The sequence below is a fragment of the Neofelis nebulosa genome, chromosome 8 (genome assembly GCF_028018385.1).
Source record: "Neofelis nebulosa isolate mNeoNeb1 chromosome 8, mNeoNeb1.pri, whole genome shotgun sequence".
NCBI classification, from domain to species: Eukaryota; Metazoa; Chordata; class Mammalia; order Carnivora; family Felidae; genus Neofelis; species Neofelis nebulosa.
This window is the reverse complement of record NC_080789.1, coordinates 107,710,945-107,738,171: the sequence shown is the minus strand read 5'-3', so window position 1 is coordinate 107,738,171 and position 27,227 is coordinate 107,710,945. Positions and strand designations below refer to the sequence as shown.

At 41.8% G+C, this 27,227-nt stretch overlaps 1 protein-coding gene across 50 annotated transcripts in view; it reads right to left on the bottom strand.

Moving 5' to 3' along the window:
• CACNA1C (calcium voltage-gated channel subunit alpha1 C) overlaps positions 1-27,227 on the bottom strand; it is a 752,159-nt gene that overhangs the window by 125,876 nt on the left and 599,056 nt on the right. For 28 of the 50 annotated variants that reach the window (XM_058744183.1, XM_058744181.1, XM_058744189.1 and 25 more), the window contains exons 10-12: positions 22,658-22,748; positions 15,200-15,226; positions 249-409 (exon numbers count right to left, since the gene is read on the bottom strand). In XM_058744183.1, coding sequence (XP_058600166.1) covers positions 249-409; positions 15,200-15,226; positions 22,658-22,748 — 279 coding nt within the window. Of the gene's footprint in view, positions 1-248; positions 410-15,199; positions 15,227-22,657; positions 22,749-25,236; positions 25,312-27,227 lie in introns of all 50 variants that reach the window. The other 22 variants (XM_058744174.1, XM_058744178.1, XM_058744176.1 and 19 more) reach the window with 1 other exon arrangement.

The following is a 27,227-nucleotide window of genomic DNA, read 5'->3' as shown; positions in this document are numbered from 1 at the left end:
TGACTGTTGGGGTAGGCAGATGGTGTGGGCCTACACAGGTGAGCCACATCTGTTTATAATGAGGTTGCACATTTTACTATGGGGGTTGCAAACTGTCAGGCCTTTGGTATCTCCAGCATGGTGCCTGCCAAGAGCCACAGCCACTGGCAACTTTCCCATCAACCTTGTGCCTGTGACCATTCCCTCCCTGGGATTTAGGGCTAAGTTAACAAGAGTAAAGCAGGATAGTGCCAGGGGCTGCCTCTCACCTTGGACCTCCGTGAGCCAGTGGGGCTGGTTGTAATGTTCTGAGGCGATGGTGAGTGTGTTGAGGAACACCAGGAAGATCACAAGCCAGTAGAAGACATTAGACTTGACTGCAGCACGACACTTTCTTCTGCAGAACCGATTCCACCGACGCCAGTAGCGGCTGGAAAAGGAGCAAGGAGAGAGGGATGGGGAGGGAGGTGACTGTGAAATTCAGATTTTTTCCAATCTGAAAGGTATCATAGTGGTCTCCTTTCTTCCCTTAATGGACTTGGCCTCACCAGAGCAGTACAATCTGGTGGCAAACAGATAAGCTTCATGTCAAATTAACCAGGATCTGTCACTTGTGTGGCCTCAGGTGTAGCCCTGCCCCTTGTAAGCTTTGATTTTTCCCATTTGTAAAACAGGAATAGGGCCAAGCTCACAGGGTTGTTGTTCAGATCAATAAAATCCATATATATATATATATATATATATATATATATATGTATATATGTATGTATATATATATGTATATACACACACACACACACACACACACCATATATTGCATCTGGTATAAATAGATATTTTTTTATAATAATAGCATTATTCAAAATTATATTGCAAGTATTAGGAGAATTATTAGTAGTGATGGTAGGAATAGGACTAGTAATGTCTACCATTAATGAAACTTCGTCTATGCCTGTTACCATATTAGGCACTTTCCATGCCTTCTCTTTAATTCTTTAAATAACCCTGAAAAGCAGATGTTATCCTGATTTTGAGGAGGAGTAAATTAAGGGCCATGGAGGTTGAATACCTTGATTAATATCACACAGTGGCAGAGCCAGATTTGGTTCTCCCCCGACCTCAGCCCAGTCTCTTGCCCAGATGCTGCCTCATCTGTAAAGTGTAAGGGCTGAATCTGGATCAGAGGTTCTTTGCCTTTATGGGGTTATGGAATGTTTTCAGACTCTGATGAATGTTTAGATCCTCTGTTCAGAAAAGAGCATACACGCACACACGCATACATACACACACATCTCTGCATACTAGTTCATACAACAACACATGGGCCCCTGGAAGCTTAGCTATGGTCCTTAAAATGTTCCTTTGGTCTCTTGGTTAGGGACTTCTGTCAATGATTCTCAAACCTGGCTGTACATAAAATTACCTGGGGAAGCTTAAAAAAACAATCATAACCTCCCACTAGTACCTAGGCTCCAACTCCAAATCAATTAAATCTGATTCTCTGGGGGCTGGGTATTTTTTAAAGCTCCCCAGAGGGTTCTAATCTATAACCATGGTTGAGAACCATTAAGCTAGATTATACCAAGGAGTCACATTTTTAAATTCTATGGTGCAGGAGTTTATAGCTTTCCCAAATTTCATCCTTATTAGATACAGAGAAAATACATAGCTATGTTTGGTAGTTCCGCTGACCAAACATTTAATAAATGCTGACAGTAGCAACAAAGGAGAGAAGGAAGGGGATTGTGGAGAAGTGCCTGGGAGGGAGACTTACAGAGGCCACCTTAACGATTTCCAGAGAGAGAATGATGGAATTTGATTTTAGAAAACCATCTAAACAACAAAACAACTTCTAGATCAGAGGTAGTATGAGAAATATTCTTTTGACCATCTGGGCTGGAGATGATGAAGGCAGTAGCTTTATTAATGGAAAAGAGGACACCGAGTTGACACTCCACAATTTTGGAGGCAGAATCAATAGGACTTTGGGCTTGACTGGATGTGCAAGGTAAGAGAGAAAGGTATGGAAGGACAGCCAAAACTTCTAGCTGGGGTGATTTGGAGAGTGGCACCTCTAGCCAATATAGGTACAGACAAGGAGAAGCAGTGCTCTGGGCAGGGAGGTTGCTATGAGGGGAAAGTAGGAGCGCCCAGCTCAAAAAATAGATTTGAAGTGCTCATGTATATAGAGAGACCCAACAGGCAGTCAGAAGGCAGTGCCCCTGTGTGGGTAATAAAGAAGGCAGGGAAGGAACAAAGAAGCATCTTGGAACAATAGTCCATGAATATCTGTATTCACATCTGTATTCTACGTTTCTAGAAATGCAGATCCTTGCTGCTATGGATTCATCCACCCACCCCCAAACTGACTTTCAAGACAGCTTGACTTCATTTATGTTTTCATTCTGTATTTTCTACCTACTGTCTGTGGAAAATCCTGTTACCAAATCTTTGTTAAAATCTATTAGGATTTTAACTCACTTTAGAAAAGTGAGAAGTACATTTAAGAAGAGAACTGTTTCCTCAGAACTGCAGACAGAACTTAGTTTTTGGCTTGCAGAACAGGGAGGGAAGGAAGAATTAATCACATAGTGTTCTGATCTGACCCTACCTCATCATGGGTGCTTGAATGCCATCTCTAGTGTGTGCTATCTCTTTGTAGGGGATACTTACATGCTACTTGGGGGTAATTCACTGCATAGAGAAGAAATGCATTGGGGCCAGAAAATTAAGGTTTCGATATGCACATAGGGAGGCTTACATCTTCCTAGACATACCACCCTGGGTAAGAATGAAGATGAGGGAGGCTGAGGAGAGGGGCAAAGGAGTGGGACAAGGGGTTCTTGGTGGTCCTCTGGAGTTTGCCGCCTCTCGATACTGAGGAGTCTTATCTTGACAGGACAGGACACTGATTCTTCCCTATTATTGTGGTTATTAATAATGTAGAAAAATTTGGTGCAATTTTTTCCTAAAAAATGAATTTTCAGGACAAACTTCTATCTGGTCTTAAATAGCTTACACTGTAGTTTCAAAGAATATTTTAAATAGATATAATTTTATGTTACAGAAATCACTGATAATTGTGATTCAGAGTCCAAAGAATCAAGTTTGCATTTCTTTACAGTATATAAAAATGGACTTGGAGTCAGTTTAATACTGAGAACTTGATTAAGTTCCTCTTGTCCCGAGTTTGGGATACGAGGTACCACATAGTCAGGCCTATCCCATGGGTCTAGAACTGCCTGCCTCGCTGAAGGAGTGGCTGTCGGATAGGGTAGTGGCTGTTAAATGTGCTGTTCCTGTGCACATCCATTCAGGGGAGTCACATGGATTTGGGCTGGGGTGGGGGTGGGGGTAATTACTATCCAGAGAAAGTATTTAAAGATAATTATACACCTCCCACTCTTCAAAATATAGCTTTGCTTGACAACTGGTTTCCTGGCAACACTTCCTACTGTATAATAAATGTAATGATTTATTAGAATGTGTAAATTTATTTGTGTGTTTACATACACACGGAAGATATAGAAATTAAATGATAAAATAGGGAGGAGAAATTTGCCTGCTATTCATGTTCCCTTCACACTAAGCACAAAAGTCATTTACTCTAGAAATAGAAGTTCCCATATGTAGACATAGGACAGAAAGGTGGATATGAATGTGCCTAATCTACTTCTTCAAAATTCTGTATCATTGCATCCCTATGGGAAAGTTCTGCTCACTCACCCTGGGATCCACCCTACCTTTTCCTAATTCTGGGCCTTACTCTTGCCTTTCCACCTACATGGACTGTCCCCACAACTCCCAGGACCTTCCCTTCCTATGTCCTGCCATTCTTTAGGGCTTAGCTCAAGTCCCAGCTTCTCCGTGGTGAAATTTTCTAAGTTTTCCCAGACTTAGTACTCCTGTCACACTTATTGTCTGCATTACTCATTTTAGTTATACATTAAGGAAATAATTATTAAACACATATCATGGGATAGGTAATAGATATTCAACAGTTAACAGGATAGACAGTCTTTGCATAAAACTCATGCTTAAAGACCCTTGTAAGCAATGAAAGAGTTTGCTTACCACCAAGGCAGGCTTCACAGAGGTGCCACAGGAACACACCAAAGGGTCTCCTAGCCAGGGGTGGAGGAGCCAGCAAAGGTTACCCAAAAGAAATGATTTCTCATTTCCCCATACTGTCAGTTATCTTTTAGTATATGGTTCTTGCCTCTCCAGTGAGATCATAGGATCCTTGAGGGAAAAAGACTATGTCTTACACTTTGCTATAGATCCACAGTACTTAGTGCAGTCCATTTCACATGGTAAGGACATTTGACTGATAGGTTGGTAGAACAGCAGAGACAAACTCTATGCAGATTTACTAACATCTTGCTGAAGACAAGACTTGAGAGCCTGGAGCTTTTGTGACCCAGGGATGAAAGTGGGGGTGAGGAAAGGGCAGTGTTACTAAAAGAGTTTGCTTGGCATATAATTTTTGTCAGGCATCTAGAAGAGTAGACAACAGCAAAATGGTGGACATTTCAGGCTCTTTCTAGTGGCTAGAATAAGTTCCTATCTTTTCTTTAACTGGGAACAAGCAACACAGAAAATGATTACATTTAACTCTTTTACACTATATGTAAGTAACTTAAAATGGATTATCAGAGATTAGGAAAATTTATATATGTGCCTTGTCCTTGCTGCTCATTTCACTGAAGATGGGGCAAGACAGTCCTTCCAGATTTTAGAACCCTATGGGGTTCACTTCAGAACTCTGTAAAGTCAAGATCTGGAAACTCCAACAGGTTATCTGATTAATCCCTGCAAGTTGCATAAGACTTTCTAAATAACTTGTTCCATAACTGTTTAAATCCTATTCTGAACCATGATGCCCAAATGTTGCAAAATTCGTTATTGTAACTAATTCCTCAAAGTGGAGACTTGGCTTACAAAAGGAATCCCCTAATATTGCCTGAACATTATAACTTGATTATAATTTGCTGAGTTTCCTCTAAAGTTTCTCTTCTAACATTTCTTTTAAATAAACCATGACTTTGTATCATTCTGTATTGCAAATGTCTGGAAATTCAAATTGTCTTATTTGTCATTGTTAAACTGAGAAAATGATCAGGACATTTTGTTAAAACTTAAATTTTAGAATCTTTTTAAAGAGTAAAACAGGCTCTTCACTGTTTACAAAGTTATTCTGAGTTGCAAAAATTCCCTCTCCATTTCCCCCCTGTACTACTATGCTTTTCTCCTGTATGCTCCCATTCAATCATGGCTGCCATAATCAGGCAGAAAGTACGAAGATACATTCTTCTTGCATCTGTAGCGGAAATCCTAGCAGCAGACTGAAATAATTCCAGATCTACTTTGATAATTTTCATGGCATTTTCAATCCATTGCCCGGCTTTGCTATTCCTTAAACACACAACATCAGTGGACTGTAGAATCTAGACTAGAGGGTTGCCATTTTGTATCTTCTCAGACCTTTTAGGGCCAGCCTATCTGGTGCAGTAGCTCCTAGCCACATGTGGCTCTTGAGCACTTGAAATTGGCTAATCCAAACTGAAACATGTAGTAAGTGTCAAATAAACGCTGTATTTCAAAGATTTAGTACAAAAATTAATGTAAAATATCTCAATTTTTATATTAAACAGGAGTTAAGATGGCAGAGGACTAGGAGGACCCTAAGCTTGCCTCATCCCTCAAACACAGATAAATATCAAACCATTATGAACATCCAATATCTGAAGGCTAAGAGAGCAAAACTGCACAACAAGAGGTAGAAAACAGCCACACTGTGGAAGACAGGAGCTGCAGAGAGTTGATTTGGGGGAGAGAAGAGTTGCAGATGCCGCAATGGGGACAGAGTTCTGATCTTGTAGAGAGTAGCAAAAGAGAAAGAAAGAGAAGGAAAGAGTGAAAGTGCACGAAGGGAACTGTACAAGAAAAACTCTCCCCCAAAACCACTGTCTGGGAAAAGGAGAGCAGTGCAGTGGAAAGCTGAATTTTTTTTTTCAATATATGAAATTTATTGTCAAATTGGTTTCCATACAACACCCAGTGCTCATCCCAAAAGGTGCCCTCCTCAATACCCATCACCCACCCTCCCCTCCCTCCCACCCCTCCATCAACCCTCAGTTTGTTCTCAGTTTTTAAGAGTCTCTTATGCTTTGACTCTCTCCCACTCTAACCTCTTTTTTTTCCCCTTCCCCTCCCCCATGGGTTTCTGTTAAGTTTCTCAGGATCCACATAAGAGTGAAAACATATGGTATCTGTCTTTCTCTCTATGGCTTACTTCACTTGGAAAGCTAAAATTTTGAAGGTCTGTGCCATTGCTTAGGGTCATGCCTGGTGGGCTTGGTGGTGCTCTGGTGGGGAAGGAAGGTAGAGACCCAGGAGTGGGCAGCATGGTCTGAGAATTCCCTGGGTTGCACAGAGATAAACAGTTTCCCTGCTTGGAGTGCATTTGGGAGTGGTGGCATGTCCCCTCTGGGGACAAAAAAAGTGGCAGCACCAATGTGCTGCCCTGTTCCCTAGCATAGGAAAAAAGACACTGCCTAAGGACAACAAACCTTTGTCTGGAGTTGTGCTGTTCTTTACCATAAACTCTGAACCACTACACGATCTCGTGACCATTTTCTGAGACAAATCAGCAAATGGCAAAAACCTGGCTAGGCCCTCTCCCAGAGGATCAGCATGTGTTTGAGCCATACAGATCTCTAAAATTTGTAATTTTGAAACCTAGCCGCATGCCTGAGATAAAACACAGGAGTACTGTGCTACCTGGCAGACAGACAGCTCGGTCGCAGGCAGGGTGAAGGCAGGGATCTGGAAGAGGCTAGGGACACAAAAGAGGTGCTTGTTTGTTCTTTTGTGAGGGCTTTCTGAAGAGTGGTGGGCATGAACTCCCCACTCCGGGGACAAGAGAGTGGGGTGACACTATTCCCCCCACCCTAGCCCACCCCTCAGCACTGATCAACTTCAATGAGCAAAACAGCACAAGCAAGTGGAGGCTGTAGTTGCTTACATTAAGTTCTGCCCCCTGTACCCTGCAGGTGCATCTCTACTAGGACAAATCAGTCTGAGATTCAGTGCAGCAGGCCACAGCCCCAGAAGACCAGCACAAACCCCTTGCATGCATCAAGTCTACTGATCAAAGGTGCTGCAAAAGCTTCAGCTCTAGGGGAAATAGGATCTAGTTTCTTTTCTTTTTTTCTTTTTTTTTTTTTTGGACCTCTTCTATCACTCTCAGGAGCAGGAATATAGGAGCAGGCTTTTCTAACAATCCCCCCCCCGCCCAAAACTAGTGACCCAGACAAAATGACAAGACAAAGGAATTCACCTCAAAAGAAAGAACAGGAAGAAGTTATGACCAGGGATTTAATCAATATAGATATAAGTAAGATGTCTGAACCAGAATTTAAGACAATAATCATAAGGATATTAGCTAGGCTTGAGAAAAGCATAGAACACACTAGAGAATCCCTTATTGCAGAGATAAAAGAACTAAAAATTCGTGAGGCTGAAATAAAAAATGCAATAACCAAGATGCACAACCAAATGGATGCAATGACAATGAGGATGGACAAAGCAGAGGAATGAATCGGTGATATAAAAGATAAGATTATGAAAAATAATGAAGGTGAAAAAAAGAGGGAAAGAAAGGTTTTGGATCATAAATGCAGACTTAGGAAACTGAGTGACTCCTTAAAGCATAATAATATTCATATTATAGAAGTCCCAGAAGAAGAAGATAAAGAAAAAGGAGGAGGAGGATTACTTGAGTTAATTATAGTTGGAAACTTCCTTACTCTGGGGAAGGAAACAGACATTGAAATTCATGAAACACAGAGAACTCCCATTAAATTCAACAAAAGCCAGCCATCTCAAAGACATATCATAGTCAAATTCACAAAATACACAGACAAGGAAAAAATCCTAAAATCAGCAATGGAAAAAAAAGTCCTTAACCTACAAGGGAAAACAGATCAGGTTCAGAGTGGATCTGTCCAAAGAAATTTGGCAGGCCAAAAGGTAGTGGCATAATATATTCAATGTGCTGAATGGGAAAAATATGCAGCCAAGAACACTGTATCCAGCAAGGCTGTCATTCAGAATAGGAGAGATAAAGAGTTTCCCAAACAAAAACTAAAGGATTTCGTGACCACCCAACCAGCCCTGCAAGATATATTAAAGAGGACACTTTGAGTGGAGGAAAAAATACCAAAAACAACAAAAATCAGAAAGAAAATAGAACATCACCAGAAACACCAACTGTACAGGTTAACACAATGGCACTAAATTAATATCTTTCAATAATCACTCTAAATGTAAATGCTAATGTACAGACTAAATGCAAATGTAAAGACTAAATGCTCTTATCAAAAGAATAGGGTATCAGAATGGATAAAAAAACAAGACTCATCTATATGTTGTGTACAAGAGACTCATTTTAGACCTAAAGAAATCTGTAGAATGAAAGCGAGGGGATGGACAACCACATATCATGGTAATGGTCGCCAAAAGAAAGCTGAAGTAGCCATAGTAGGGGACTTTAACACCCCACTTACAACAATGGACAGATTAAGCAGAAAATCAGCACACAGAAACAGTGACTTTGAATAAAACACTGGACTGCAAGGACTTAACAGATATATTCAGAACACTCATCCTAAAGCAGTGGAATCCATATTCTTTTTGAGTGCACATAGAACATTCTTCAGAATAGATCACATACTGGGTCACAAATCGGATCTCAACAAGCACAAAAGAACACAGCATCCAACTTTTCTGACCACAATGCTATGAAACTCAAAGTCAACCACAAGAGAAATTTGGAAAGACCACAAATACATGGAGGTTAAAGAATATCCTACTAAAGAATGAATGGATTAACGAGGAAATTAGAGAAGAAATAAAAAAATACATGGAAGCAAATGAAAATGAAAACAGGACAATCTAGAACCTTTGGGATGCAGCAAAGGTGGTCTTAAGAGGGAAGTATATTGCGATTCAGGTCTACCTTGGAAAGCAAGAAAAGTCTCAAATACATAGCCTAACTACCTTACACCTTAAGAAGCTAGAAAAGGAACAGCAAATAAAGCCAGCAGAAGAAGGAAAATAATAAATATTAGAGCAGAAATGAATTATATAGAAACAAAATAACCAGGTAGAACATATTAAAAAACTAACAACTTGTTCTTTGAGAGAATTAATAAAATTGATAACCCCTAGCCAGATTTATCAAAAAGAAAAGAGAAAAGATCCAAAGAGATAAAATCACGAATGAAAGAGGAGAGATCACAACCAACACCACAGAAATACAAACAATTACGAGAATATTCTGGAACGGATTTTGAAAAGACCCATAACCAGCAAATAAATTGAATCTGTAATCAAAAGTCTCCCAACAAACAAAAGTCCAGGGCCAGATGGCTTCTCAGGGGAATTCTACCAGACATTTAAAGAAGAGTTAATATCTAGTCTTCTCAAACTGTTCCAAAAAATATAAAGGGAAGGAAAACTTCAAAATTCACTCTATGAGGCCAATATCACCTTGATTCCAAAACCAGTCAAAGATCCCATTAAAAAGGAGAATTACAGGCCAATATCCATGATGAACATGGATGTGAAAATTCTCAACAAGATACTATCAAATTGAATCCAATAGTTCATTAAAAGAATTATTAGCCATATTCAAGTGGAATTTATTCCTGGGCTGCATGGGTGGTTCAATATCTGCAAATTAATCAACGTGATACCCCACATTAATAAAAGAAAGGATAAGAACCATATGATCCTCTCAATAGATGCAGAAAAGGCATTTGACAAAACATAGCATCCAGTCTTGATAAAGGCCCTCAACAAAGTAAGTATAGATGGAACATACCTCAATATCATAAAAGTCATATATGAAAGACACACAGCTAATACCATCCTCAATGGTGAAAAACTGAGAGTTTTTCCTCTATGGTCAGAAACAAGACAGGGATGTCCGCTCTCCCCATTACTATTTAACATAGTACTGGAAGTCTTAGCTTCAGCAATTAACAACAAAAAGAAATAAAAGGCATCCAAATCAGCAAGGAAGAATTTACTATTTGAAGACAATATGATACTCTATGTAGAAAACCCAAAAGACTCCACCAAAAAAGAATTGCTAGAACTAATACATGAATTCAGCAAAGTTGCAGAATATAAAATCAATGTACAGAAATTGTTTGCGTTTCTATACACCAATAATGAAGTGCAGAAAAAGAAATCAAGGAATTGATCCCATTTGCAGTTGCACTAAAAACCATAAGATAGATACCTAGGAATAAACCTAACCAAAGAGGTAAGAGATCTGTACTCTGACAACTATAGAACACTTATGAAAGAAATTGAAGAGGACACAAAGAAATGTGAAAAAATTCCATGCTCATGGATTAGAAGAACAAACATTGTTAAAATGTGGACACTACCCAAAGCAATCTACATATTTAATGCAGTTTGTATCAAAATACCACTAACATTTTTCACAGAGCTAGAACAAACAATCCTAAAATTTGTATGAAACCACAAAAGAACCCAAATAGTCAAAGCAATCCTGAGAAAGAAAGACAAAGATGGAGGCCTCACAATTCCAGACTTTAAGCTATATTACAAAGATGTAGTCATCAAGACAGTATGGTACCGGCACAAAAACAGACACGTAGATCAATGGAACAGAATAGAAAATCCAGAAATGGACCCACAACTATATGGTCAATTAGTCTTCAACAAAGCAGGAAAGAATATTCAATGGAAAAAAGACAGACCCTTCAACAAATGGTGTTGGGAAAACTGAACAGCAACATAAAGAAGAATGAAACTGGACCATTTCTTACACCATACACAAAATAAATTAAAAATGGATGAAAGACCTAAATGTGAAACAGTAAACCATCAAAATCCTAGAGGAGAATATAGGCAGCAACCTCTTTGACCTTGGCTGTAGCAACTTCCTACTAGACATGTCACTGGAGGCAAGGGAAACAAAAGCAAAAAGGAACTATTGGGACATCATCAAGATAAAAACCTTCTGCACAGTGAAGGAAACAATCTACAAAACTAAAAAGCTGATGGAATGGGAGAAGATATTTGCAAATAACATATTAGATAAAAGGTTAGTATCCAAAATCTATAAAGAACTTATCAAACTCAACACCCCCCAAAAAACAAATAATCCAGTGAAGAAATGGGCAAAAGACATGAATAGACATTTTTCCAAAGAAGACATCCATATGGCTAACAGACACATGAAAAGATGCTCAACATCACTCATCATCAGGGAAATACAAATCAAAGCCACAATGAGATACCACCTCATATCTGTCAGAATGGGTGAAATTAACAACATAGGAAACAACAGATTTTGGTGAGGATGCAAAAAAAAAGGGGAACCCTTTTACACTGTTGTTGGGAATGCAAACTGGTGTAGCCATTGTGGAAAAACAGTATGGAGGTTCCTCAAAAAGTTAAAAATAGAACTACTCTGTGATCCAGCAATGGCACTACTAGGTATTTACCCAAAGGATACAAGTACAGATTCAAATGGATACAAAAGTACAGATTGGGCTACATGGCACCCTGATGTTTATAAGCAGCATTATCAACAATAGCCAAACTATGGCAAGAGCCCAAGTGTCTACTGTCTGATGAATGGATAAAGAATATGTGGTATGTGTACACACACACACACACACACACACGTATATATGTATGTACACACACATATATGTATATATGTAATGGAATATCACTCAGCCATCAAAAAGAATGAAAGCTTGCCATTTACAACAACGTGGATGGAGCTAGAGTGTATTATGCTAAGCGAAATACGTCAGTCAGAGAAAGACAAATGCCATATGATTTCACTCATACGTGGAATTTAGGAAACAAAACAAATGAGCATATGGGAAAGGAAAAAAAAGAGAAAAAGAGGGAAGCAAACCATAAGAGACTCAAAGACAGAAATGCTGAAGTGTTGGAGGGAAGTGGGTGGGGGGATGGGCTATATGGGCAATGATCATTAAGGAGGGCACTTGTGATGAGCACTGGGTGTTACATGTAAGTGATGAATCACTAAATTCTATTCCTGAAACCAATATTACACTATATGTTAGCTAACAAGAATTTAAATAAAAATTTGGGAAAAAAAACACCAAAAAGCAAAAACCAAACCAAAGCACACACAAAGAAACAAAAAATTTTATATTAATTACATGTTGCCATGATAATGTTTTTGATACACTGGGTTAAATAAATTATATTAGATTATTTTCACCTGTTTTTTTCTACTTTTTAACATGGCTACTAGAAAAATTTTAAAAATGTTTATGTGGCTCACATATTTCTATTCAACAGCCCTGCTGTAGAGCTACCTGCCCATGCCTAAGATATAATAGCTGAGCAGAAATAGAATTTAGTATTCCTGGGTAGAACCTTATCACTAGTCTGGCACAGTGGTTAGCAGTATGGGACCTGGGTGTGGGTTCTCACTTGGCCATATGTAAGCCAGGTGACCATCTGCATCTCTCAGCCTCAGTATCCTCATCTGAAAATGGGTTGAACGATAGTGCCAAGTTACTAGTAGTGTGCCTTTTGGGAACAGAAAGTCTTCTCTCTGTGTCTCTGTTGTATCTTGAACAGTAGCTATAGAGGGAGGAACTCTTCCCAGAGATCAAATGGCTGGAATATAGGAGGTTAAGCAGACAGCAGGTTGAGGTGAGTCTCAAAGCTTGGAAAAGAGCCCTGAGGTTTAGGGGGACCACTGTGCTGTTCCTCTCCTTTTTCAAAAGCACAGGTTACACTATGGGTCACTGAATAAAAAAATGTTCCCAGTCTCCTGGATAAGCTTTCACTAGACAGAGTCCATATAAAGATATAATTTCTCTTCCAATCCTTTGGATCATGTTCATTCATTCATTCATGCATTCATTTGTTCATTTATGATTTATTCACTTGCATGCCATGAGAATGATATTTTGGAAATATTTTCAAATGGATTTTTACATCCCTTTACTCTTATTGTGTAGAAGCTTTGGAACTGTCAGGAACACGAATGCTTTCTCAGCTTTGGCTGTTAAATTAGATATTTTGTTTGAGTTTGTGTAAGCCTATTGTCTTACTAAGGCAAGACAATTCATTCATTCATTCGTTCACTCATCAGATATTAATTCAGTTCCTATTATGTATATGCCACTTCTTCAGATACTGAAGATAAAGCAGTAAAATTCAAGCATTACTGAGAGAAAAAGGGTTTTTTAAATATTTTTTTAGAACTCTCTTTTCCATGTACCAGCTAGGCCTGGTAGACTTGACCCTAGATTTTTTTTTTTTTTTTATGTAAAGGAGGTCTTGGATTGAGAGAAAGAGGAAGGGGAGAAAGGCCTGCATTTTCCAGTTCTAGCAAATTATGGGAGAAAGAAGGTATCAGAAATAGGGTGAAAATAAGACATCAGAGTCCTCACTTAATTCTCAGCCCAGGAGCCAAGTCTCAAGAGGTTGCAGAGGGTTGCTTTAGAAATACCCAAATAATCATGGGGAAGCCCGGAGACACTGAGGCTAGTGGTGGCCTCCATTGGGTATAGTATGGGGGGCTGTCTGCAGCCCCCTGGGACAACATCAGTCTTTGACTCAGAGTTCTATTCAGGTTGGTACAAATACAGCAGTGGGAGGCGGGTAGGTAGGTGAGCCTGCCATAGTGCTCTGGGTTTCCCATAGCTTGTTTACGGAGTGTGAAGGACCTGGAAGTGTCCATGCACTCAGATGAGGTGTGGAGGTGGCTGAAGTCAGTGGACTGACAGACCTTGGAGGTCAGAGAGCAGAGGTAGAGATTTCAAGATCAAATGCAAATATGGGGGGACCCATGGACTCCAGAGGTAGATGTCTAAACTAGATGGATTGTTGCATCCCAGTAGGGGGCCAGTTCAGAGAGAAGCCCAGACTAGCCATCATACAGGGGAGATAGGCAGAGGACTCAGAAGGATTCCAGGAGCAGCCCTCACCAAGGCCTGTTTACTTCCCAGGATCTTGAAGTTCCCTGCCCCCATATATCCAGATTCCATCCTGGAGAAAAGCTGGCGAAATGGAAATATAAGAAACTGAACATTTCACCTTCAAGGACTATTTAAAGTATAGCAGTGGGTTATATTTACCCAGCTGGACTAAAGTTTAGTGTTATTTATGCTCCTGCTACACAGTAGGTGAGGCTAGGGAAGCAAGATTAGATCAATTACAAAACATAAACAACAAATATTTTTGGCATGTAGAAGCTTTGTGGGAGAAAATTCACATCCCCACTCCACAAATCCATTCAGTCTTCCATTCAACATACATGTATGGACAGCCTACTCTTGGACCAGCACTTAGCTAGGCTCTCTGAGGCATGCAGGGGCTATTGAAAAAGATAGGCCTATGAACCAATAACTGGAGTGTAGTATGTTAAGTGCTGTGATAGAGGTATGAATGAAGAAAGCACTATGAGAATGGAGAGAGGTGAGTAACTTCTGGAGAGTTTGCAGAGAATGTGGTAGATGTAGTAACATTTGAGGTTCTTAACAAAAATCTGAATTCTCCGAATGAAGACATGTGGACACAGTGATTCAGGTAGAAGAAAGCCTACATGCAAAGGCCTTGATGTCTGAGAGGACAGGGAACATTCTGGTGACGGCAAGAAATTAACCATTCCATGTGGTGGGAACAAAGACTATGTGCAGAGGAGCACGGGAGGTGAGGCTGGAAAGGCAGATCTGGGGCTGAAGACCACAGATCCTGTGGAAGGTTTTGAAGCAAAACAGTGTAGTGATCCTATGTGCATTCCATAGTCCTTACAGTTCATTTCTCACTGTGTTCCACAAACATGAAGTAGGCAAGAACAGTAGCAAGTGTCCATATTACATTTATTTTAATTGGACTTTATCTTATAAGGGAGACACATTGGGTTTCACAACCTCCTAGAGATGGTGCTGCCAAAAAGACTGGCAAAGAAAATTCAACAAATATCAACCCTTGAATTATATGCTGGATCTGATTTAAAGGACTTTTCTTCGTAGCTGTACAGAAGAGAGCATTTACTCCGTAGAAGAAAACCCTCACTGTACTGCCCCACACGGTAGGTGTTACCTTGGGCTACCCAAAAGCATAGGGACAGAGCTAGTGGGCAGTAGGAAAGAAGATGAACATGCATCTCACTCACCTGAACTTTGATTTGGAAATCCGATGGCTGAAAGAGAAAAAGCAGATGTTACAAAATGACACATATGCATATTCTTCCATTTAAAAGATAGTCAGCAATTCTAGAGAAGTTTGATGTCCCTGCATGACTATAAATGGGCACTGGATGGATGTGTGGAGTGAAGTAGAACAACTCTGAAGAGACAAAACCCTATTTGTCAACATCTCCTGGCACGTTGGTGTGTATGAATGTGAAAACCAATGACTGACAAGTCTACAAATCCAGTATTTTCTAAGTGGAAGCAACACTCTCTGGAGAGTCTCTGGAGGCGCCATGTGGCATCTGCTCAGCAGGTCCCATGAAGTTAGGTTAGGCTGTGTGTAGGGAATGCTGCACCTTGATGAGAGCCATGGAGGACAGGAAGGTCTCTCTGCAGATGTGAAAGTCTCACCAGTTGGAAACCAGAGGCAGGAGCATGTCATCACAGACCCCACTGCTGTCTGAACAGGATCCCAGCCAATGCTGGGGTATGAAGTGAAGATAAGCAATAGAAGCCAGCTGGGAACTGAAAGGCCTTTACAATCCTGGCCTGAGGGCTGCGGCTGGGCCTAAAGGAACAGCCGCAGGTCCTGTCAGAAGCTCAGGAAACTGACAGTTATGTGCAGCTTTAAAGACATGGGGAACTTTCAGGTGAAAGCATAGGGCAGGTGTGACTCAAAGGGTCATTGAATGGGGAAGGAGGAATCTTCAAGGAGGCCCTGAGGCTACCAAGTTCATATAGGAGAGTCCACAGGAGACTAGGAGGAGGAAGGCTGGGAGAAGGGAGGAAGGAGAGAGGGGAGAAGGAGGGAAGAAGGGGTGGGGGCAGGGAATGTAAGCATTTGAGACAAAACAATTGAAGGCAATGTATCAGAAAAGCCTTTGGTGTTAAAGGAGTAAGGTGGAGAGATTGTAGGTGGAGCAACCATGCTCAGATGGATACCCAGATGGATGCAGAATGTAAGTTGGGGAGGAAGAAAGTGACAGAGACATTAGTAGGGAGACAAAGACAGATGCAGAGAGAAAACATGAGCAGGGAGTTCAGGAGGCAACTGCTGCAAGCCTGTGTTGTCCTAGCTCAGCACAAAGCAAGCTGTGTCACATAGCAAGAAAACAACCCCTCTCATTATTTTTTATTAAAAAAAAATTAACAGAAGATGTGACAGGTGGCAAAGCCATCGTGTGTGAGATAATTATATCTCTGGGGTGCTGAGAATCCTAACCAAGTGCCTTTACTGCTCTGAACCACTAGCTAATAACCTTTCCCCACCCCTAAGACTGCCTGCTAGGGCTGGAGTGTTTAATCACATGTTAACAAAGTGTGTGGGAAGGGGACCGGGAGCCAAGGACAGCATTTTTATTTAGAGCCACGGTTTAATGGGAGACACAAATGTTTTCCAGATGCTAATTGGGTGTTGGGGAATCTGGGGTCCTCTCTTCTCCAGCAGGCCATGCTTAGCTTGGGGACCTTCAGGGTCTTCTCTAGGCTTACTTTTGGAGAGTTGACTCTCCTTGCTGTTAGGCATAAGCCAAAGTGGATGACCGCGGCCTTTAGTCTTGTGACTCTGTCTACAGAACCTGGTCTGGCCCCAGGCCTTCTTTCAGAAATGTCTCAGTGATCCTCTCTAGGATGTCCTTTAATGCAGACCACGTGCTCTTTCCTGTAAGGGTCTCTCTCAGTCCAAGTGGATCAGCAAAAGTGGGTTCTTAAAACCAAATATCATATCTCCCAGGTAAATGACTCTGGGGAGTGGGCATAGAGGGGGATCAGAGCTGAGGTGTTTGAAATGAGGTGCTAGTCCTAGTTCCAGCATGGTAAGCTATGGGTCCTTCTGTGGCATTCTGGAACATTCTGAAGAGGAGGAAATAGAGTAGGACCTTTCCTTTCCACTTAGTTTCAAGTCCTGATGTATAACCCTGGATACCACACTCAAAGCCTATTATTGTTGCTGCTCTTCTCAGGGGATTATGAATGTAATTTTAGGTTCACTGTGTCAGAAATGTTCATTACCTTTTAAGTATCATATTACTTAAGAAATGGGGAGGGTACTGCTCAAGTGGCAACACCTGGAGACAAAGGAAACTTCAGTCCTTGGAGAGCTGAGGTTAGAACTCTGTAACGGCCAAGCGTCTGAATTTCTCCATACTCCCTCCTATAGGTGGGAGACAACTGTAGGACCACACTTCATGAAAACAGAGGGATCCCATTGCTCAGCAACTTCACCTTGTGGGAAGTAACTGCTGGCTCAGGGTTTGGAAGGCTGGTCTGTCCTACTGTGTGAGTAAGCAAGCACCAGAGCACCTGGGTGCCTTGTACCATGGCACCAGTCCACACCCTGGTCTGGCTGACATGTGGTAAATGCTGCTTCCTTCCACCGGTTTTTAAACCACTTCAGATTCCTCAGAACAGTAGAGGTCTTCCAAACCCCAATGGGGTACGCACAACTTGCTTAGAAGTCTTCTTGGCTTTTTCTATCATTGTTATCCTAGTGAGGTACAATCCCTACCTTGTGTTTTAAATGGCTTCCTGAAGGAAAGCAGGGAGGTGGAGAAAGTAACTCATGCTTAAGACCATCAGAACAATTCTACTGGTTTGGACTTGAAGTTCCTTCAACCCAGGATACTTTCTCTACCCAGGCCTCCAAGACAAACCTTCTAGGAAGCCATGATTTTCTTTGTTGATATTAAGTTTCAAAATTGAAGACAAATCCAAACTCCTTTTGTTTTGTTTAACTACTTGCTTCTTGGGAACTATTTATATTTCAGACTTTCTCTCCTTCCTAGAGTAATGAGAATCATATATTTACTACTTGCTGTATGAAATAGTATTTCCCTAAATTGTCCCAATTTGCTTCTAACCTAAGTCAGATGGCACAGTGGTCGCTATCCAGGTTGACACACATCTGACTCAACCTCCTGGACTCCACAACTTCAACACCATTCACAGATATTATTTCTAGAAGGGTAATGGACCTTGTCATCACAGAACACTGCTCCAACTGGATGCTTAGCTCAGTCACTCCACATTCTGGACAGTCACCTTCTCTATTAATCCTCCTGCTCTTCCTCCGAACCCAATCTTTGCCCTCACTATGTCTTCCCTATCATTCACACCCTTGTAGGGTTCTCAGGTTAATGTCAGGCTTAACTTCCAGTTCTCAGGTTGGCCCCAGGGTCATATTGATGTTGCTCTCCACACAGTACCTGGGACTTCTACTTTGCCTGTCTTGCTAAACTGCCACCCTGGTTCACACCACTCTCTGTTTTTAGTGCTTCTGGGCCACATAGCTTGCCAAAAAATATGTTGAATTGTTCTGTGAGGCTGACTTCACATTTACGATGTCAGGCTCCACTGTGGCTTCAGCAATGCTCAGCAATCTTTTAGTGACCTCTTGGTGACTCACTAGTTTGAAACCTCTGTACTGTTCTTCAGGTTCCTAAGACACCTAACCCCCACATTCTGTGATGAAATGACAGATAATTTGGTATGACTCCTATCATTCACTCTGCATTGGAGCCTATTTTGGATTTTATATTTGTTATAGAACTGTAGAATTTGAGAGCTTGGAAGGGATCCTTAGATATCACCTGGATCTATGGTTTGCAATTTATCAAGGTGTAGAATGTTTTATTCATATGAAATCTTGCATGGAAGCCCAATATGTAAAAGAGGTGAAAGTGGTCCCCTTCTGCAGTAGCCCCTGCAGGTGGTTCCCAGGAGCCCTAGGCCTCTGCTAACAGCACTCTGAGCCAACAACCAGGACAACTCCTTTGTGTCCCAGAGGGAGAGACCAAGACTCAGAGGGGAGGTGCTTTGGCTGAGGTCACATGGCTAGTTGGTGGCTGATTGAGACTTGACCTCAGGGCTGCTGATGCCAGGTTTCTTTTTCTATCTTCCAATTAGTCCCAGAGGTAAGGAACTCCTTCTTCCTTTGTAAATCTTGTGTCTCCAACTGCGTCTTTGAAGTCAACCTTCCCCTTTTAGGCAATGCCTTCCAATAATCACTCATTTCCATTCTGGCATCCTTAGACCCTCCCCTTTCACTGGCCTCTTCTTTGCCATAAAGATTGTCCCAGTGTTTACAAGCCCTTACTTGGCCACTGCTGCCTTCCTTTCTGCCATCTTATTTTCTTCTCTCCCTTCCATGGCCTCACTTCTGGAGCAAGTGCCCTACACTGGCTCATTCCCACTCCTCTCCTTCTCTAAGACTCCAACTCCCACAAACAAGTCTTATAGAGTATGGCTCCAGAACACACAAATAACCCAACCACTTTTTAATCTCCACATGTGACTCTAGCCTGAGCCACCATCACCTCACACCTCAGTAATTGCTACTGATGATGCTTTACTGTGTGCCTGCTTCCGTGTTGACATTGCTTCTACCTATTCTTTTCCTCACATCCAAGTGATCCTTCAAGAATGCAAAACAAACCAAATCAACCTCCCTATCCAGCTCCATGTTCTTGTGACTTCTCATATTCAATGACTTCTCACAGTCTTGTAACAGAGACAAAGATCATTAAGGGGTCTACCAGGCCATGCCATCTCCAGCCTCAACTCCCTGTCTCTCCCCGCATGCTCTGCCCTGACCACACTGGCCTCTCAGTTCTTCCATCCAAAGGCCTTGAAACACACTGTTGCCTTTGACTGGAACATTCTTCCTTACTCTTCACTTCAATAATGTATTTTCACCCTTCACTTCTCAGCTTAAATTTAGTTCTTCAAAAAAGTTGCCAGTCTAACCGGTTATTAGCCCTACAATATACTTTTCCTTCTTAACACTTACCCTGTTTATAGTGACTTATTCACTTGTTTAATGTCACTTCCACACAGATTATAAACTCCAATGAGATGATATCAATCTTTCTACTGCTATGTATCACCATCACTTAGCACCAAGCTGGGCACACTTTGAATGAATGTACAAGTAAACAGTTCTCTCTTGAAATTCTTTCTCCCATGGATTCCAGGCAAGTGCTGCTGTCTATTCCCTTAACATCTCTTCATTTGCTTCATTTACTTGTTCTTATTCTTCTGTGTGTCAGGTTCCCAAGGTTCAGCCCTTGGCCTTCTGACTCTATTCCTCTATGACCAACCCTTGTCCTATACTCTCATTAATAGCTCTTATACTGATGACCTCAAGTGTGTGGCTCCATCCCTGTTCACAGCTGCACCTTGGACCTCTATATCCTATTGCCTGCATAGTACCTGCAAGCCCCTCGGTTGGACCTTGCTTCAAATTCTACTTCAACATCCTTACTGTCTTCAAACTTTGATGGCTCCTTCTTTTTAATCACCTCCCTCTCCCCCCCAAAATATACTGTAGTTCCTTTTTCTCTGTGCCCCCACCCCCTCATCTTCATCAGGCCTTCTCACTGCCTATAAATTCTCATCCTGGTCTCATCCAACCACACAAGCCTTTTAACTCTTAGCTTTAAAAATGCTAGACCCTCACTGTCTCCTTCCCATAAGACCCAGTCTCAGTCTCCAGTCAGTTCTCACACTGTGTTTCCCACCAGGAATGTTGGTGGTCTTATCCCATGGTTGGCTGAGGCAAGGAGTGGGGTGGGGGTGAGTAGAGAGATGGTGGAAAGACCATAATTTATTAGGTATATATTATAGTTCTGGTACTGTGTCTAGGTATTTTATATGCACAGAGTAGATGCATCAATGTGGATATTCATAAGGATAATAGGAACCATTTCTACAGAGCTCTCCCAGCCTGCAGAATGTGTCCTCAAAGAAATGACAGATACACTAGAGGTGCCAGCTTCCCTCTCTGGAGGATAATCATATTCACCCTCCAACAGAGCCACCATACTCTCCTGAAATGTACTCTCAAGTGGCTTCCTAGAGCTCCCCTGGTCCCTCCTGGTCTGCAACTTGGGCTATGCCTAAAAGTCGGAGTTGCAGGGTCCTCCATGTTATAAAGACCAGAGAAAGGCCTGACAGACTTAGAGGGTTTGCTGGGACCCATTTGCAAAAACTTGAGTGCTTGCTTTGTATGGTTCCAAAAGGAGAAGAGGGAAAGGCTTGGACTGCTGTTTAAAAATGTAATTAGCCCCGTATTTTAACAACATTTTGACAATAATTGCTTCCCAATGATGCCGAGAAATCTGCAGTGCAGACTCCCTGGTGCCACTGTCAGAGTGAGTGATACTGAAGGCCCTGTGTACCCTGGAAATAGAAGTTGCAAGAGTTGGTCTGTTCTTAAGCCTTGTTTTCCCTTCTCCTTTGGCTTGGAGATCATTCTCAAGGCTGGCATGGCTTCTGTTTAGACTTATATATGGAGAATCTTTTTTAAAAGGGTTGGGGTTTGCTCACACCATTGAGTCATTTCAGGAATGAAGGGTGAAATAAGATACTGTTTCACTGATGGAATGATTTTGAAACTAATTTTATTTGGGACTGGTCCTACTCAGAGCCTTCTGCATGCAGTGCTTTTCAGGGACCAAGGTGAGTTTACAGTTCTTATACCACAAAGTCAACAAGAAGAGTAAGTTCCACTTCCCAAAGCAGATCCCGAATGTTCCATGAGGCCTCATTCCCAAGGTCAATGTGAATCCCTGACAGAATATAACTTTAATTTTTGGACTCTGCTGAGATGCTGGTAACAGAACCAGCAGTTTGCTTATTTTTAGCAGTTAAACTATTTTTTCCCTTCGTTCTTTGGTGGAGGAACATTTCCCAGGGACTACTGGTTTCCATTTTTAAGATAAAACTAAGATGGGTGATTGTGATAATTCATGTGTGAACTGTTCCTCTATGCACCTGGCCCAGTCCTGGGCCAGTCACTTACCAAAGCCTAGGCCCTGGGGTCTGACCCAGGGAAAGGGAAGTCATAGGTATCTAGGCTGGAGCTGCTTTTGGAGGAGGTGACTGGCCACGTTCCAGGCTAAACACTGATGAATTCTGCAATAACTCAAGGTTGCACTTCAGGAATCTCTATTTCCCTTTACTAGGTGGGTAACTAGAGTTGCAAATAAGGGCCAACATGTTTATTAGCTCCCAGGTTATTTTCTTACCTGTATCCTCTTATTCCAGGTCACATTTACCAGCAGGACCCAGGGACCCTCACATAGGTGTCTCATGTGACAGGGGGTGAGAGAGGCTGGGAAGAAACAGACTTTGGAGCCACCTCTAACCCCCCACCACTCGATATTTCACTGATGTAATGCACAGGGGCTTGAAATCCATGAGTCAGACCCTTACAGGAGTGCAGAATTGGAGACTGGCTTTAATGTTAAGACTCTTCCCCCTGCCTAGGAGCCATACTCAACCCAGGGCAGTCTTTTCTCACACAAGTCACCACCTGAGATTTATGTTTCTCTGACCTCGCCTCAACCACGATGGGCCAAGCCATTGTGATTTCAGGAAACAGCATCCCTTCCCGCACACCTGGAAAAGCCCCAGTCCCTGGGCTCTCCGTGCCTACTCACGCCAGCCTGGCCCCGCAGTTCTCTCCCTCGATGTCACCTCCAGCCACGTTTTCGGTGTTGACAGACTCGGTCTCACTTGTGGGCATGCTCACTATAAGAGTCAAAGGGATGCAAGGCATTGAGGGTGGGAAGGAAAGGGGAGAGAAGAGCATTAGTTTGCACAACACCCTATTCCAAGACTGTGTGCTGCTTGGGAGGATGAAAGCCTGAGCAGCATCTAATAGTGGGGTACAGTGGAGCTGCTGTGAACAGTGCCATGGCCAACTTTGGGGGTTTCCTTGACCAACATGCCTGATGCTTGTCTAGGGTAAGTTTTGCTGCCAAGGACACTCAAACTCATAGGATTTGGGAGGAAATATGGTGATAAGATCATTTGCTTCTTGAAAACAGTGACCACTGAATCCTTTTCTACCTTTTCCTACAATAGAAAAGTTTTCTATTTGCATCCACTACTAACCATAAAAAGAAGAGCTTTCATGAAAATATTTTATTTTGCTTTTTTCCCCACCCATCAATTCTAAGGGGCTTCATCCCCAAATTTAGGGTCCAGCTTATTTGTAGAAAGGGTGTTTTTGTTGCCTCATGAACTACTATATGGATGTGGAAGACTGCTCCCTGTCTTGTAGTGCATACTGGGTGTATCTAGGACCATACCTGAAATAGGGAGCTTGAAATAAATGGCTATTACCAGAATCATGTACTAAGATTCAAACTAGCACTACAGATACCAAGAATGAGGATCACAACTGTGGAATCCACCAATTAAATTTAAATGTGACTTGAAGATAGACTAAAGATAGGTTGGGATATTATTTCCCCTTCCAGTAAATCTGACGTTCCTATCCCAACAGGCTGACTTTGGATATAAACCATCTAATTCCACTGGTGCCAACCTGTCCAGTCAATATACACTCTCTTCCCGAGGCAGCAGTGGGCTAGATTTCCAGAGCAGCAGGAGTCATCTAGCTTGCAACCCAGTGTGGTGGCTTAGAGAAGCCATTTATTATTATTCTCTATTCCAAATAAAAGTTTTACTCAAGAGAATTCTCAAGAGAATTCTTCTTCTCCACCATTTCTTACCCTTTTAATATGACACAACAAGTTTTATTTTTGGTAACCCTTGTTCTTCAGAACATTATAGCATTGGTCCTGGTTCCATTCTTCTTGCAGAACAGAACTCCTCATGTGGTGAGAAAATCACTAACCCTCAGCAGCCACAGAATTTTCAGTTAATGAGGGTATGGTATCAGGTGATGTGGCACCATGTGACAAATCGCCATGGGGCCACCACAGCCCAGGAGAAGCTTCTACTGGTTATATGGATAATGTTGTTGGATGGAAAATTTCCAAGGTTCTTTTATTTTGGATGAAGACAAGATGGGTGGGTGAGAAGACACTCCTTTCAGGAACATGCAAGATACAAATAGGAACCCATGACTTACCATATGTTTGACCTCTCCACCCTAGGATTCACTTTTAATACAGTTGGGTAAAAAGAAATCTGGATGCCATTTCAAAGAAGGTTGTCATTGGATGAGACTTTAGATATTACCCAGCTATAACTTGTTCCCTTCACTTTACAAAACAGGGAAGGGGAGATTCTCACATTCACACAGTGGGTTTGGAGTAGGACTTGGTTGGAAGCACAAGTATCATGACCCCCTTCACCATGCTCATCTCAATTGTCCCTTATTGACCAACTCCTCACTCTACACCGTAAGACAGGGCTCTTATAGCCAAATAAGGCTCTGGAAGCATCAAAGGAGCGTGGTGAATAGCCAAATGATGGTGTTCAATTTTATAGCACTTAGACTCCCTTTGTAGCCTGATGTCTGAGGGAGCTGGTATGTGAGGCCAGACCTTAGGGATGGTTTTAGCACTGTAAGCAGGGAAGACAGCACTTTCAGAGCTTGTCAGGTTCCTTGTTACATCCATACATACATTCATACAATTGAAGAGCCTTCATACAATTGAAGAGCCTTCACTCTTTCACTTCATCTATCTCTGGCCCTCTCTGACCTAAGGTTACTTTAATTCTTCAGGCATCATTCTTTAAAGTTATAGAGCTCTGACTTTGAGACACTTTGCTCCCAGAGAGCCCCTTTTGTGCTACTGGAGTAGTATGATGGGGATGGTGCTAGGCTTGGAAAGACAACCAAATTAGAAGTGGGTATGCCTGGGCTTTAAGGAGGAACCATATCATCTTCTAAATCAAGGAACTGCCTGTATCAGTATCAAGTTGGCATTTACAGTGACCTTAATCTTGGGTGGTACTATCCAAAGGAAGGGTTCCATAAAGGAATAGCTGCTGCAATCAGCTTTGCTGTTTGTTTTGTCATGTATAAAGTCATGTTTGCTGACTTTATACATATTAAGAGATGATAAGGCACTGGATTTGAGTGGGGAAGGTTACCATACCCTTACACACACACACACACACACACACACACACACACACATACACACAGACACACACATACAGGACCACTGTATCACAAGCCATCAAGAAAAATACCCTCCCCTCCAGTCTGGTATGTACCAATGCATATTTACACACATAGAACACAGGGGAACATTACCATGGGTTTCTGTGGAGTGACTAAACCAAGCAAACTTCCCTTTCTTCTGATCAAGCAAGCCCGCTGGAGTGCTTCCTTTCACAGACAAGATGGAGTCAAGACCAGGAACAAGACATCAACAGAGAGCATGCAGTCAGCCACGGGCAAAAGAAAGAAACAAGGAACTCAGCTTTCACATAGAATATCCATTTTAATCCCTGAACATAAACTAAGAAAATTGTAAAAAGCAATAAATCAAAAACACACAAGAAAACATAACAAAATAGAACCAAAACCCCAAATTACATGAATTAATGACACAAAACAAAAGATGGACCCTGAGGAGAAGGAATTACTCCAGAAGAAGCTTCAGTCTACACTGGTCTATCTAGCTAGTGGCTTTGAGGGAAGAGTTTCCTAGGAGATGCTGTCACCCAGCCCTGCTGCCTCCCTAGGGAGGTGCCTCTTTTACAGGCTCCACTGGGGTAACTGCTAAAATCAAACTACAGCATTGGTGTGCCCTGTCACTCTTACCCAATAGCCAGGTGACTTGACCTCTTCCCCACCTGTAGTGGATCTACCCCTCTCTTACTACTTACACCTAGATCATGTCACTTGCAGATGGAAAGCAATCCATGGATCTATTTGTTCCTTTGTCCAATTCAACTACTCAGTCCCATTCAATAAAGATCCACCAAGTGCTTCAGCCTGATCATATTCAACACATACATATCTGCTTTCAATCAGTTTAAACAGGCAAAGAAGTTGCTCAGTTGCTTGTCAATGGGTGGTCTTTTGAGGAGTTTGGTGTATAAGGGAGAAGAGTTGTGTAAGCTTCTTTTGGCTCTGGGCTCTGGTTGAAGAAGAAGGTACTAAGGAGATTGTAAAAACACTGATTGCCACAAACGGAAGAGGGGGAGTTCTGTATTCTGCAACAGACTTTGAATTCTGGATGTCAAATGCTTTATCTAATTCCAGAGAAAGAGAATTTTCCCATTCTGACAAAATTAGTGTTGATTGCACCTCTGCCAGGCCTCTATGGAGATTGCTGGGGACCAGTGGTGAGTGAGGCTTAGTCACAACTTATTAATGAGGTGGAAAATCTGTTACCACTCAGGAGAGGAAGCATGTGCCCTGATGAGAAATGGGTAGGTAGTCCCATCAGTTCCAGGAAAGGGCATGAAGAGGAAGGTCAATCCAAGTTTTTAGGTGCTTCTTTATTTTATCCACTTCCCCTGGAACTTGGATCACATTCAATGGCTATCCTTGAATGTTGCTTGTTAGTGAGAATTCTGAAGACTGGTTCATGATTGAAAAGGGTCAGGCTTATTTTTAACCTAGGTAAAGGGCCATGTCCCAAACACACATCTTTAAAACACAAAGCTTAGGGGCACCTGGGTGGCGCAGTCGGTTAAGCGTCCGACTTCAGCCAGGTCACGATCTCACGGTCCGTGAGTTCGAGCCCCGCGTCAGGCTCTGGGCTGATGGCTCGGAGCCTGGAGCCTGTTTCCGATTCTGTGTCTCCCTCTCTCTCTGCCCTTCCCCCGTTCATGCTCTGTCTCTCTCTGTCCCAAAAATAAATAAAAAACGTTGAAAAAAAAATTAAAAAAAAAAACACACAAAGCTTAGAATAAGCAGACACTTTACAACAGTAGCATTTTTTCTCACTTCTCAAAAATCCTATATAAGAAAAGCCCTGAAAGTTAGGAGCTGAAATGAATGACTTGGTTCCAATTACTTTCTAGCAGAAGATATGTCTCAATTTATAATGATAACATTCACTGAAGTAAGCATCTTATAATGAGTGATCTTTTGTTTGGAGGTGTAAAGGGGTCAACATAGTCTGCCAGTCACCAAGTTTGTTCACACAGTTGTCTTGGGAAACAAGAGACACTTGGTCAGTGAAGGAAAGCTCAGAACATTGGGACCTGTTATACAGAAGCATTATTCAGCTTCTGGCTTTGGTATGAGTACTGTCCCATATTGTTTGATTTCAGAAATAACTGCATGAT